This window comes from Orycteropus afer, unplaced genomic scaffold, assembly GCF_000298275.1.
Source record: "Orycteropus afer afer isolate SDZICR_OR568_19922 unplaced genomic scaffold, OryAfe1.0 scaffold00003, whole genome shotgun sequence".
NCBI classification, from domain to species: Eukaryota; Metazoa; Chordata; class Mammalia; order Tubulidentata; family Orycteropodidae; genus Orycteropus; species Orycteropus afer.
In genome coordinates this window covers 29,731,725-29,747,225 of record NW_006921590.1, presented here as the reverse complement: position 1 = coordinate 29,747,225, position 15,501 = coordinate 29,731,725, and the positions used below count along the sequence as shown (strand labels likewise).

Below are 15,501 nucleotides of genomic sequence, written 5' to 3'. Positions count from 1 at the left end.
TCTGTGTTAATTGGTTTCCCTTTTCTTTGTTGAAGAGGGTCTGTGCAATCCTTCTGCCTAGTCCGCCATCTTCCCCTGCCTCACCTTGTGATTTTTTTGCTATTGGAAATTGTGTTAAATATTTTGAATGTTATAACTCTACAATCAAATTCTCCTTCTTCTCCAGGATTTGCCGTCGATTGTTGGAGTTTGCAGTTGTCCTTTTGTTTAGTGACTTTTCCAAACTATTTTGCAAATGCTGTACTCCTTGTCATGTGTGGTCACTGAAATACTGTTTCATTATCTCAGTGATCAACACGTGACCTGAGAGAGGTTTCCTTAAACACCAAAATTCAGTTGTCCTTTTTGTCGTTTAGCAGTCTCCTGTTTGCTGTAAGTTTTAAACTACATTCAGAGTTACAAGTAAGTTGACAATCCATGTTTGCCAACTTATATTTGTGACAATGGATGGACTGATTCTCAGGTGTCCTACTCTACCATTTGGTATGATGCCACTCATGTATCTATAGTTCACATATTTTATTACTCTATAGTATTTCATTAAGGACCTCTGGTGGTGTAGTGGTTAAGGCATCTGGCTGCTAAACAGGTGGCCATTAGTTCAAACCTACCAGCCACTCCACGGAAGAGAGATGAGACAGTTTACTTCTATAAAGATTTACACCCTTGAAAACCTAGTGGGGGTTGCTGTGAGTCAGAATCAAGTCAATCGCAGTGAGTTTGATGTTTTTGTTTTTTGAATAGTTCATTGAATATGAATATGCCATAATTTATGTATCCAGTCTACTATTGATGAGCATTGTTTTTTGCTTCTACAGGTAATGAATGTTCTTACGCATGTCTCTTATGATATGTGTGCATGTATTTCAGGTTGGTGTACACCTAGAAGTGAAATTATTGGGCCATATCTCAATTTTAGTAGACTTTGGCAAACCGTTTGCGTAAGCAATTGTATCAGTTTACACTCTAACCAGTAGTGTATGAGAATGCCCAGTGTTCCATACCCTTAGCAAGCATATACATTTTTTTTTTTTTTAAGTTTTTTTACTTGGAAATAATTTCTAATTACTAAAAGTTACCAAATAAAAATAGTACAAGGAATACCCATATGCTGTTTACTCAAGTATGTAGTATTTTTGTTGTTACTATTTTTCAGAAGTTTTATGATTTCTGTTTGGATTTCTTCTTTAACCTAAAAGTTATTTCATAGAAAGTTTATAAACTTGCAGATGGAAGAATTTTGGGGGTTTATTTTTCCATTTTTATTTTCTAGTTTTACTGTGACTATAATTTAACCAATGTGTTAATGTCATGTGAAAAATCAGTGAAGATTATATAAAGGAAGATTGTATAAAAGAAAAAGACTAATAAACTGGTAGACAAATAGGCAAATGATAGGAACAGGTGGCTGTCACAAAACAATATACATCACATATAGATTTTAAACTCATTTAACGGAAGAGAATGGAAAATGAAAGCATGTAGATATATTTTTTTTGAAGTAGCAGATTGGCTCCTCACACCCTACACATACACACCCAGAAATCCAGTTATCCACTATGCTGTCAAGTATGTGTAGAAATATATATGCTCATACTTGGCTTGTCAGAGTGTCAACTTTGATACATACATTTAGCTCATATGGTTCCCTTTACTTCTGCATGTGCAAAATAGTGTGGGTACAAGGTTACTCATCACATCATTGTACTAGCAAATGATTGTTAACCTAAATGTTCATCAGCTGAACATTGGTTAAATAATTCTGCTGCATGCATGGAATACTGTCTAGATAGGAAAGAGAAGGAGCCAGCCATTCAGGCAACAGTAGCTTCCTCTTAGGAGGGAACTGTGGGTACCTTAGGGAGAGGGGTATAGTTTTTGTAATGTTTTAAGATTTTTTCAGAGTCTGGTTTTTTAACCTTCCTTATATTATTGTCTTATAATTCATCTTGCTTATATCCTTCCTTGCATACTTGTTTTCTTTCTCATCCTTTATTTTAACTGCGACTTTAAGTAGATTTTGTTAAATGTGGTAAACACTCCCAAAAATATAAGTCTCTTTGAACCAGTTTGCTGAAAATGGATTTTTTTTTCCTTCATAATGTATAGATATATATTTCATTCTTTGTATTGTTTGAAGGAAATTAAAACAGAGGACGTTCAATTAATACTGAGAATTACTTCCTCCTTCCTTTTCTTTAACCGTTCCTCCTCTTCTTTTTCTTTCCCTATCCTATTTACCTCTCTCCTCCTCCTCCTCCCCCCTTTTCTTTCTCTCTTCTTTTTCTACCTCTCTTCCTTGCTTTCTCCCTTTTTCTCTCTCCCCTCTGTACATATAGGATGCACTTGCAGCCTTGGAAACTCCACGACATCTCAGCCAACAGAAAAGGAAATTGAGTACACCACTCTCAGAAGTTATTGTCAGAAACTTGAAACTGGCTTTGGCAAACAGCTCTCGAAATGCTGTCGCTCTTTCTGCCAGCCCTGAACTGAAGAATGCCCAACCCGAGAAGGTAAAATTAGGTCTCTTATTTAAAAGGCTGTTTTAGATGATAAAACATTTCATACAATAATGGTTGACGTGTTTCTTTTATTTTCTTCTTATAGGAAGAAGTTCCAAAGCCACTTCATAAGGTAGTGGTATGCGTTAGTAAAAAACTCAGTAAAAAGCAGAGTGAACTAAATGGCATTGCAGCCTCTCTTGGAGCAGATTACAGGTAGTTGGCAAATATTTCTGGTTGGTAGTGATCTGGTCTAAATTATGGAGAAACCAAAAGCTGTTGTGAACACCTACAAAGAAACATTTATTTTGCCTTTTAATGTCATTTTCTACAAAATCTGTCCAGTGTGATTTTTAATTTACCACATCTTTTATAAGTGCCCTCTCACCTAGCAAGTCACTCACATGTGTATTTTTTAGAGTGTTTTCAACAAATAGTTGAGTCCCTAGTTTGTGTCAGACACTATTCTAGAAACTTTGAATCCATAAATGAACAGTACAGTCTAAAAGAATCCCTTCCTTCAAGGAGTTTAGTAAATATGTCTGAGTCTGAGGTTAAGCATGTTTTCACTTGAGTGGTTTTCAGGGTCGAGCTCTTCTGTGAGTAGTACTAAATATTCTTGCAGCACTCCCTAACTAAGATAGTCTTTTTGAAGATGTTTTACTTTTAATCGTTTTCACTACTTCGGAGACATAGATTATCAGATCTGTCCTCAGGCTGGCAGACTAAACTAGAGAGAACTTGCACAAATATCATCGGTATCAGTGCTTGAGACCCTCGCCTGTTCCACCCAGTTCTAAGTTAACTCTACTCCACTATCTGCAGAGCTCACTTTCTTGATCACTTGTGTGTAACCATTCATAGATTACATATAACGATTGGTTTTCCAAGTGATGAGCAGTTTGGGGAGTATGATTACTTTATTTTCCCCTTTAAACTCACTGCCGTCAAGTTGATTCCGACTCATAGCGACCCCCTTTGGGTTTCTGAGGCTGTAAATCTTTACGGAAGTAGATTGCCCTATCTTCCTTTTGTGGAGCAGCTGGTGGTTTTGAACCACTGGTTAGCAGCCAAATGCCTTATCCGCTACACCACCAGAGCTCCTTCCCCTTTGGTAAGTCCTATTTAGTTAGCTTTTAATTTGGTGAAGAAATTGAAATTGATAATTTGTATATAAAAATAAAATGTTTCTATAGCAGTTATAGTTAACTTAGCATTTAATGCATATATTGTGGAATAGTGCAACTTATTACTTACTATTGCTATTTATTATTTATATTAGGTGGCATAGTGGGTAAAGCATTTGGCTGTTAACAAGAAGGTTGGCAGTTCACACCCACCAGCTGCTCCATGGGAGGAAGATGAAGCAATCTACTTCTGTAAAGAAACCCAGTAGGGGTTGCTGTGAGTCAAAATCGACTCTGGCAGTGGGTTGAGTTGAGTTGACTCGGACTCAACAACCATATAGGACAAAGTAAAACTGCCCTGCAGGGTTTCTAAGTCTGTAATCTTTATAGGAGCCAACTGCCACATCTTTCTCCTGTGAAGCAGTTGGTGGGTTCAAACCACCAAGCTTTTGGTTAGCAGCCAAGCATTTAACCACTGTGCTACCAGGGCTCCTTATAACTACCATTGATTATATTTATATTTACCTACTGAGCACTTAGTATGGGTCAAGCTTTATCTCATTTCTTTCTCACAGTAGACTATGAGGGAATATATATTATGTGAAGTTGATTTAAGACTTAAAAGGGAAGACGTATGACTTGAGTTTTTGTAAAATTTTAAATGCCAACTCTCTCAGTATAGTTAAATGGAATATATTGCCCAAATCCCTAAAAGGGAATACAAGGCTGCTTTGGACTCTAACTTTTCAGTTGCATTAAATTTGTCTTTCTGAAACAGATTTCTCATATTTGGTAATGGATAAGAGGGAATATACCCTTTAATATGTGAGTTTATATTAATGTATTCATAGGGTAATCAGTTCTCAAGTGAACTTATCCCAAATCATTTGCTATTCTTCCATGAGCTAAAACCAGACCATCCTGAAGAGATCATCTGATGCTCTGTCCTGTCTTCAGACAGGTAACATCAGACCAGATCTTTTCAACTCACCAGATACAGCATCCTGTTTTTATTACAAATATTTTTGTAACATTCCCTGTACTAAAATGAAATTCATAAATATTATAACCTGCATATGTTTATAATCTTAAAAAATAAGTCAGGCTAGTGCTTGATACATAAAAGAAACAGGAAACATGTAATAATAAAAGAACTTGTGTTTAGTATGCAAATGCCTGAGCTTGATGGCACTGGAAGATAATAGAGTAGTCTCATATGTGCACATATATGTAAAATCATCTCATGCAGCAGTCACAGAGCTGAGGCAGGTAGAGAGACTCAGCTACTATGAGCTATCTTTCTGTTGGTAATGTGATTTTCCCAAAGTTCCAAATAAGCAAAGTATAGTTTTCCATTTACATAATACACAATAGTTATGTTTCTAGAATATCAGCATGTATTAAAATTGGAGGCGGGGGGAATTGTGTTTATATGTAAAACCGGTTCCAGACTCATAGGTAAGAAAATTAAGTTCTTTCACCTATGTGAATTTCTGTCAAGATGTTAGAAAATTTTCAGGACATGGGATAATTGTGTATTATGTGTGACTATCCCCAGAATTTCTGGCATTCCTGGACCCTACCCAACCATGTATATACACATATTGTAATAACAAAAACACTCCATAAATTTCCAAAATATCCCCTAAGATAAAGTAACACTTCTGCTGAAAGCACTGTCCTAGACCATGGGTCAGCAAACAACTGTAGGGTAAGCCCTGCATTCTTGTTAATAAAGTTTATTGGAACACAGATAAGCTTTTTCATTGACATAATGACTATGGCTGCTTTTATGCAAAAAATAAGAGTTTAGTAGTAGTGACAGATTGTTCTGCAAAGCCTAAGATATTTCCCACCTGGCCCTTTAAGAAAAAGTTTACCAGCCCTGTTGTTGTTCTTGTTATGTGCCGTCGAGTCGGCCCGACTCATAGCAACCCCTCCTTGGGTTTCCGAGGCAGTATCGCTACGGAAGTAGGATTGCCCAACCTTCCTTCCGAGGAGTGGCTGGTGGGTTTGAAGTCAAGTGCTTTAGCCACTATGTTACCAGCCCTAGATGGTCTAATCTAGACCATATACAAATAATGACAGTTTATTCTTGAAGGACTTCTCAGGTGTAAAGACTCTTAGTATCCATATTATTACAGTAGAGTTGAATGGTATAGGCCAGGTGATTCAGGCATAAACACTCCTATTTTTGTTAATTATCTTAATAATTCATTTAAATTTATTGTTTTTTTCTCAACAACAGAAAAGAGTCACTTACTAGCAGCATTAACTAAATTAGGCTAGGTATTTTTAATATTATTTTTAAGGATATCATAGCACCTAGAAATAGAGATGTTTGTAATATAATTTAGAGAGAAATATCATATCTTAATTTGCTTAACTATTTTAAAGGTTCAGAGAGATTTCTTATTTAGGAAATGGCAACCATAGTAAGTGTCCAGAAAGAGAAACTTTATTTATTTATATTGGTGATTATATTTAGAAATAAGAATTTCTTACTTCTTATTCTCTGTTATTTACTTAATCTTTTAAGGATGATATTTTTACATTTCTTAAGCTATGTTCTTAGGCTAGTAGAATATTGCATAGGAAGAATCAGGATAATGCATAATGTAGTAGCTAAGAGTTGGTTCTACCATTTAGTATCCTTGAACAGGTTGCTTTTACCATGTCTATAAAATGGATATAATAATACCTATGTTTCAGTATTGCTGTTGAGGAATGGATGAGATAATGATATAAAGTACATCGTGTGTGGCTAGAACAAATGTACAGTGAATAGTGGTGACTGCCAGCAAAGGAGAAGAGATTGGATGCTTTGCCTTTTTATTAAATTTGAAAATACCTTTATTGTTATTGTAAAGTGGTAGATATTCATTATAATGGAGAAAATTGACACAATTAAGAAAACGATAAAGAAGAAAGTGATCTTTCAAAGAACATCCTCTCAAACATTCACTGCATTTATATGCCTAGAGATACATGTATAAAATTCTAAAAAAGGATGGCACCTGGCATTTTAATGTTTTTGCTTACTGTTAATATACTTGTAAAAGTTTTGGGAAGTCAGTATTCTATACGTGATGAATAGTGATCATCTTAAACTAATAGGGATATTTCTGTTAGTTACTTGGGGTTTTTTTTTTTTTTTTTTTTTCAATTTGGCTATTTCAGGTGGAGTTTTGATGAAACAGTGACCCATTTCATCTATCAAGGACGACCAAATGACACTAATCGGGAGTATAAATCTGTAAAAGAAAAAGGAATACATATTGTTTCGGAGCACTGGCTTTTAGAAGTAAGCAGTATTTTTCTTTCTCTCTTCTGTACAATAAAAATTTTCACTAAACGTCCTGTCAGAGCACAAACCAGTTTCAGAGTATGTAAACAACTTTGAAAATCTTGGTTATTTATGTACATTTCACCTCTTTGGCATCTAAAACGCGAGATCTTTATTCCTTAAACACTTACCAGTCTTTAATGGATCCCCCTCTTGCTGATTCTCTGATTCCTTTCACTGATTAAAAATTATTAATGAAAATTTTTAGATGATTTGACAGGTTAGTGTACCAGTACAGTTTAGAACTGTGCTTTCTTTTTGTCCCTTTTGGTGCATTTCCCTGAAGTGTGATAGGCATGGCCAAAGCACAGAAATAGAATTAGATTTCAGACATTAATGACCATGAGATTAAGAAACTAAGGCTATTTTAATTGTCATCTATGTGGTAGAATTTTACAGAGTAAACTACTTTTCAAAATACTAGTTTTGTGAACTTTTGCCATCTTAGGACATAATGTACTGATTGTCCTTATCCCACTTAACATCTTCCTTTTATTCACTAAGATTTCTTTCAGTAGTGTCTTAAAATGCACCATTGTATTACAGTGTGCCCAAGAGTATAAGCATCTTCCTGAATCTCTTTATCCACATACTTTTAATCCCAAAATGAGCCTGGATATCAGTGCAGTGCAAGATGGCAGACTCTGTAATAGTCGACTACTCTCAGCTGATTCAACAACAAAGGATGATGAGGTAGACAGTATGTATGATACGTTTAACTTCTCCTCAAGCTGAATGAAGGAGCTCTGGTGGTGTAGTGGTTAAAGCATTCATTCGACTGCTAACCAAAAGGTCAGCAGTGCAAACCCACCCCTTGCTCTGAGGGAGAAACATGAGGCAGTCTGCTTTCTTAAAGATTTACAGTCTTGGAAATCCTATGTGGCAGTTCTGCGCTGTTTTATAGGCTTGCCATGAATTAGAATCAATGGCATTGGGTTTTTTGATGGGTGGGGGGGCGGGGGAAGTTAAGCCGAATGTATAATCATATTGCTGTGGAATCTGTATACAGTGGTTTGGTTTGAGAAATTGTACTTTTTCCCCTTCAATAGCCGGATCATTTGCCATTAGAAGAAAATGATATCGATAATATGACCATCAATAATAAAGAATCTGCACTATCAAATGGAAGTGGAAAGAATGACACTAAAGGAGGTAAATATTTTAAATTACAAAAAATTATTTTTTATAAGTTTGTATCTTTGATATAGAATGCCTCTTTTGCATAAGATGGAGAAATATTTTCTGTTTTATTAAATATAAATAAAACATGTAGTTGAGGAGTGATTTGAAATAGTAACTTGGAAAGCTTTTCATTCACTGAAAAATATTTAAGTGTTTTATATATGTTGTTGTTAGCTGCTTTGAGTTGACCCCTGACTTACAGTAACCCCATTTGTTACAGAATAGAAGTACTCCACAGGATTTTCTTGGTTATAATTATTATGGAAGCAGTTTGCCAGACCTTTTTTCCTCAGAGCAGCTTGGGAAGGAGATTTCAAACTGCCAACCTTTGCATTGGCAGCCAACCGCAAACCACTTGATCCACCCAGGCTCCCTTGATTTAAATGTAGTTTGTGAAGTTTATGTAACTAGGTATTCTGGAGTTAGTCTGATGATAGTCCTAGTCTTTTGAAGGTGGGTGGAGTTGGTGATCTTTTGAAAAGTATATTCTTTGTTTCAATTCTTTTCATTGATTTTTCAAGAAGTTTTATATATACAGTATGTATTCACATGGTTCTAGAGATGCAGAAGAAGGTAGGAAGAGTTTGTCCTACTCTTATCTTGTAGCCTGACAGTGTTACTTGTTTCTTACGTATCCTTTCAGAGCTGTTTTTCATGCATAAATACATGGTTTTTATTTCTCTACCTTTTTTTTTTTTTTGGTAATATTTTATTGTGTTTTTGGCAAAAGTTTACACAGCAAATTAGATTCCTATTTAACAATTACTATACAGATTGTTTAGTGACTTTGGTTACATTTTTTTACAAAGTCTCAACCTTCTCAGTAATTGAGTTCTGGATGTTTTGTTTCTAGTAATCTGATTTCCCTGTTCTCTTATTCTTTCATCTTTGCTTTAGAATAATTACTGACTATTTGATCTCATGTAGATTTTTTTTAAAGGTGCCAGTGCTCACGGATATTATATTTCTGAGTCAGTCTTTTAGCTAAAAAGTGACCTCATTGGGTAGTTTCAGTTTAAGGTTTAAGAAATATATCAGGGCAGTAGAGTTGGAGAGTCCTCTAGCCTGACTGGACTTTGTAAGAATTTTACTTCTCTTCCACATTTTTCTCCCATTCTATTCAGGATCCATCTTTTGTGTGGCTTAGAATGGTCTTTAGTGGTAGCGAGGTGCCATATAGTTCTCCTGGTCTCAGCATAGATGAGGTCATGGTTTGTGTGGACTGTTAGTCCTATAGACCAGTTTCTTCTCTGAGTCTTTAAGCTTTTAAGACCTTAGACAGTAGTCATCAAATTAGGATGTAGAACATAAATTTTATGAACTATATTATGCCAGTTCACTTAGTTCTACCATGAGACTATGGTCCTAAACTCCCACTTCTTTTTTAAATATATAAATGTTGTTGTTGCTTGGTGCCATCGATTTGTCTCCGACTCATAGCAACACTATATGCAATAGAACAAAAAACTGGCCTGGTCCTTTGCCATCTTCACAATCCTTGCTATCCTTGACACACTGTTGCATCCTCTGTGTCAAACCATCTTGTTGAAGGTCTTCCCATTTTTGCTGACTCTATTATGCTTTACCAAACATAATATCCTTCTCCAGAGGCTGGTCCCTTCTGACAACCTGAGCGAAGTAAGTGAGATGAAGTCTGACCATTCTTTCTTTTAAGGAGCATTCTGGCTGCTCTTCTTCCAGGACAGATTTATTCATTCTTTCAGCAATCCATGGTATTTTCAGTATTCTTCACCAACACCACAATTTAAAGGGATCAGTTCTTCTTTGGTCTTTCTTTTTCCTTGTCCAGCTTTCACATGCTTATGAGGCAATTGAAAATACCATGGCTTGAGTTAAGTGCACCTGTTTTCAGAGTGAGAGCTTTGCTCTTTAACACTTTAAAGCAGTCTTTTGTAGCAGATTTGCCCAGTGCAGTACAACATCTGATTTCTTGACTGCTGCTTCCATGGGTATTGATTATAGATCCAAGTAAAATGAAATCACTGACAAGGTTAGTCTTTTCTCCGTTTTTTGCTATGTTGCTTATTGGTCCAGTTGTGGGAGGATTTTTCTTTTCTTTATGATGAGGTGTAATCCACACTGAAGACTAGTTTTTGTTCTTCATCGTTAAGTGCTTTAAGTCATTTCACTTTCAGCAAACAAGTTTGTATCATTTGCATATCACAAGTTGTTAATGAGTCTTCCTCTAATCCTAATGCCACATTCTTCTTCATACAGACCAGCTTCTCGGATTATGGTTTAGCACACAGATTGAATAAGTATGGTGAAAAGATACAACCCTGACACACCCCCTTCCTGATTTTAAACCATTGTTCTCTTCAAATGACAGCCTCTTAGTCTATGTATCCCCTTGTTCTCTTCAAATGACAGCCTCTTAGTCTATGTATAAGTTCCTCATGAGCACAATTAAGTTTTCTGGGATTCCCATTCACAGTGTTACATATAATTTGTTATCCACACAGTCAAATGCCTTTGTGTAGTCAGTACAACAAAGGTAAACATCTTTCTGGTAGTCTTTGCTTTCAGCCAAGATCCATCTCACATTAACAGTGATAGCCCATCAGCAGTGATAACCCTTGTTCCATGTCCTCTTCTGAATCCAGCTTGCATTTCTGGACGTTCCCTGTCATTATACTACTTCAACCATTTTTGAATGATCTTCAGCAAAATTTTACTTGTGTATGTTATTGTTCAATAATTTCCACATTCTGTTGGATCACTTTTCTTTGGAATGGGCACAGATATCAATCTCTTCCAGTCAGTTGGCCAAGTACTTGTCTTCCAAATTTCCTGGCATAAACAAGTAAGCACCTCCAGCATTGCTTCTATTTGTTGAAACATTTCAATGAGTATACCGTCAATTCCTGTAGCCTTGTTTTTCACCAGTTCCTTCAGTGTAGCTTGGACTTCTTCCTTCAGTACCGTTGCTTCTTGATCATATACTTCCTCCTGAAATAGTTGAATACTGACCAGTTCTTTTTCGTACAGTGACTCTGTGTATTCCTTCCATCTTCTTTTGATGCTTTCTCTGCATCATTCAGTATTTTGCCCAGAGAGTCTTTGAATGTTGCAACTTGAGCCTTGAATTTTTTCTTCAGTTCTTGTAGCTTGAGAAATGGCTTAGCATGTTCTTTCCTTTTGGTTTTCTAATTCCAGGTCTTTGCATGTTTCATTATAATACTTTACTTAGTTGTTTCAGGGTGCCCTTTGAAATCTTCTGTTCAGCTCTTTTATTTCTTCATTTGTTTTAGCTATTCTCCGTTAAGAGTCTCTTCTGACATCCGTTTTTGTCTTTTCTCTCTTCCCTGCTTTTTTCAGTGACCTTTTGCTTTTTTCATGTATGATGTTCTAGATGTGTAGTTTTTGGTCATTGGTGTTCAGTGCATCAGAATTACTCTTCACATGATCTCTGAATTCAGGTGGGATATAATCAACGTCATATTTTGGCTCTCGTGGACTAGTTTTAATTTTCTTCAGCTTCATCTTGGACTTGCATAAGAGCAATTGATTGTTTTACAGTCAACTTCTGATCTTGTTTTGACTGAAGATATTGAGCTTCTCTATCACCTCTTTCCACAGATGGAATCGATTTGATTCCTGTGTATTTCATCTGGCGAAGTCACCATTTATGACTGCTGATTATGTTGTTGAATAAAATTATCTGTAATGAATTAGTCATTGGTCTTGTAAAATTCTGTCATGTGATCTCTCATCATTTCTATCACCAAGGCTTTATTTTCCAACTACTGATGATTCTTCTTTGTTTTCCAGCAATAATCAGTACATCTTGAGTGCATGTTTGGTCAATTTCAGACTGCAGAAGTTGGTAAAAAAAACTTTCAATTTCTTTATCTTTTGCTTTGGTGGTTAGTGTGTAAATTTGAATATTAGTCATATTAACTGGTCTTCCTTGTAGTCGTATGGATATTATCTTATCACTGACAGCATTATACTTTAGGATAGATCTTGAAATGTTCTTTTTGATGATAGATGCCACACCATTCCTCTTCAATTTGTTGTTAGCAGTGTGGTAGACCATATGATTTTCTGAATCATAATGGCCTGTACCAGTCCATTTCAGCTCATTAATGCCTAGGATATTGATCTTTATGCATTCCATTTCATTTTGACATCTTCTATTTTTCCTGGATTCTTACTTTATACATCCCACGTTCCAATTATTAATGAGTATTTGCAGCTGCTTCTTCTCATTTTAAGTGGTGCCCCATCAGCAAATGAAGGTCCCAAAAGCTTTAGTCCATTTACATCATTAAGGTCAACTCTGCATTGAGGAGGCAGCTGTTCCCCATATGTATTTTGAGTGCCTTCCAATGTGAGGGGCTCATCTTCCAGTAGTATATCAGACAGTTTCATTGCTATTCATAAGGTTTTCAGTGGCCAATTGTTGCCGAGCTGGATGGACTTGTCATTCTTCCCAAACATAAATGGTGGACACTATGTTGTTTTGTACCTTCATCTTGATGGAGTTATTGGGTGGTGCAAATGATAATGACTCGGTTTCTTACTGAAAGGATGGGGGTTTGAATCCACCCACACGCACCTTGGAAGAAGGGCCTGGTGGCCTACTTCCAAAAAAATCAGCCATTGAAAACCCTAGAATAGAAACAGCTTTATTCTGACACACATGGGGTCACCATGAGTCTGAAATGACTCAATGACAACTGGTTTACTGGTTTTATATGCTGTTGTATACCTTGACCTTGATTTTTTTGTTCAACAATTCAAGTTGGAGATTGTTTGATAATCAGTTTGTAAGGAGCTTCTTCAGTCTTTTTTCAGAGGTGTTGGGAGTGTGGGCAACTGTGTAGTATTGTTTGGATGGCCCTAGTTTATTTAGCCTGTCCCGGTTGATGGACATTTAGTTTATTTCTACTTTTTTGTTATTATAAATAGTGCTGCAGTCAATAACCTTACCTGTATATATTACCCTGTTTTTATGGATTGCTATTTCCTGTTTGCCATACTTATTTTGCCCTACCATACCGTTCCCTATGACTTAACTATTTAATTAGTCATACTCTGTTTATTCCAGAAGTAGTTATTTAATACCTATTTTAGTGTTTAAAGAGCTCTGGTGGCACTGTGGTTTTAAATTGGACTGCTAACCAAAAGCTCGGTGGTTTGAACCCACCAGCCATTCCACAGGAGATGAGGCAGTCTGTTTCTGTAAAGATTTATAGCCTTGGAAACCCTACAGGGCAGCTCTCCTCTGTCCTGTAGGGAAGCTGAGTTAGAATTGACTCAGTGGCAATGAATTTTTCAGTGTTTAGTCTTTAAGAAAACTAAAATAGGTTGTGGTTTGTGTTTTCAAGGACCATTGGAAAAATTCAGACACATATACACATGATTGTGAGAAGCATTATCTTAAAGGGGACAGAATAAAGCATGGAGTTCTAGAAGAGGCCATGCCTGGTCATTTCATGCACAGTTCCTTCTAGTTAATGGCTGCCTTTATGCTCTGAACCTCACTTTGATATTGGTGTTTTGTGTTTGTTTCAAGCTCTGACACAGACCTTGGAGATGAGACAGAACATCCAAAAGCAGCTGCAGGAGATAATGTCTGCAACATCAATAGTGAAACTCCAAGGGCAGAGGACTTCCCTTTCAAGAAGTGGTTGTAACAGTGCTTCTTCAACTCCCGACAGCGCTCGCTCTGTCCGCAGTGGACGAAGTAGAGTCCTAGAGGCACTGAGGTATGTGTGTGTGTTGATGATGGGACCAGATAATTTGAGGGAATGGTAGTCCCTTACTAAAGGTCCTGCTGATACAGTTTTCATGAGTTACGACTAATTTTCCTTTTTTAAGTAATAAAGCCAAAGTTACCAAAATATCAAGACAAGTGAAAAGATTATATTATTCTCCCCTTATTTAGTCCAAACAATATATATCATACTTTTCATTGCCTCCCCTAAGAAATGATTTTATGATAATTTGCCTCATTTGAAATACATTCAGTGGGCAGTTCTCTCTGTTCTGTAGTTATTAGTATTAAATAGTGAATATATGTGCATGTGTGTATATGTGTAATTTGAAACAGATATTTCTTATAGGAACTTAGCAAGCATTTTGTATCCCTTATCTTATAGGAAAGATAATTACAGACCTTAGTGTGATAGGATTAAAGTTAGTAGCATATGTTCATCTTTTTCCTGATAGAAGAAAAATCTCTAATGATGAATGTTATGAGACTGCTATCTTGACTTGATCATAATTGACCTTATTATTTCTCTTACATTAACCATGAAGCCAGATTTTTTAAATCTAAATATGCAGTGAAAGTGACTTTTTGTTATAGATGTCACTATAAAAAAAACCAAACTCACGACCATTGAGTCAGTTCTAATTCATAGTGACTCCCATTGGGTTTCTGAGGCGGTAAATCTTTATGGAAGTAAATTGCTCCATCTTTCTTCTGCAGAGTAGCTGGTGGGTTTGAACCACCAATCTTCTGGTTGCCTTAGGCACTGTACAACCAGAGGTCTTAGATGTCACTGTAGAGAGCTTAAATCTTACGCTGTCAGGGTAAATAAATACACTCTGAGATTAAAAGTCTATCTTCCTTTCTTTTTTGAGGTAAATAAGTTTTTTGTGGGGGTACTACCAAGGATAATAGTGAACACAGATTTTACAGTCTAAATTATGAACTCTGTGAGTGTAAACTTTGTTATGGCTATCTAATTACTTAAGATACCTGGGTGGTGCAAACAGTTTGCTCTCAACTACTAACCAAAAACTTGGTGATTTGAATCCACCCAGCAGCACCCTGGAAGAAAGGCCGGGCAGTCTCCTTCCAACAAGTCAGGCATTGAAAAAACCCTGTAGAGCACAGTTCTCCTCTGAAACACTTGGGGTCACCACAGTGGCTTCACAGGGGATCTGATCAGTTATAATGGTTGTTTTTATTTCTTAGGCAGTCTCGTCAAATAGTACCTGATATAAACACAGAGCCCTCTCAAAATGAACAGATCATTTGGGATGACCCTACAGCCAGGGAGGAGAGAGCAAGGCTTGCCAGCAATTTGCAGTGGCCCATTTGCCCCACACAATACTCTGAGCTTCAAGTGGACGTGAAAAAAATGGAGGATTCTCCTTTCCAGGAGCCTTTACATGGTTCAGAAATTGCTGAACAGGGTAATAAAGAATCTGTTTACCTGTTTGTGTTGAGTACATGTTGACCTCTTAAAAATAAACTTATAAGCAGATTGTGGTTCTCTGAATTGTACATGCAAACAAAACCTTACTAGATATTTCTGATTTGGGTTTAAACTTAAGAGTCTGAAAAACAATTTTTTTTTTTTTTTTT

At 36.4% G+C, this 15,501-nt stretch overlaps 1 protein-coding gene across 1 annotated transcript in view; it reads left to right on the top strand.

The window, feature by feature from the left end:
* TOPBP1 (DNA topoisomerase II binding protein 1) overlaps positions 1-15,501 on the top strand; it is a 98,710-nt gene that overhangs the window by 57,690 nt on the left and 25,519 nt on the right. Inside the window, exons 14-20 of the mRNA XM_007936973.2 lie at positions 2,340-2,513; positions 2,608-2,717; positions 6,809-6,932; positions 7,521-7,667; positions 8,024-8,126; positions 13,699-13,891; positions 15,109-15,329. Of these exons, the coding sequence (XP_007935164.1) occupies positions 2,340-2,513; positions 2,608-2,717; positions 6,809-6,932; positions 7,521-7,667; positions 8,024-8,126; positions 13,699-13,891; positions 15,109-15,329 (1,072 nt within the window). The remainder of the gene's footprint in view (positions 1-2,339; positions 2,514-2,607; positions 2,718-6,808; positions 6,933-7,520; positions 7,668-8,023; positions 8,127-13,698; positions 13,892-15,108; positions 15,330-15,501) is intronic.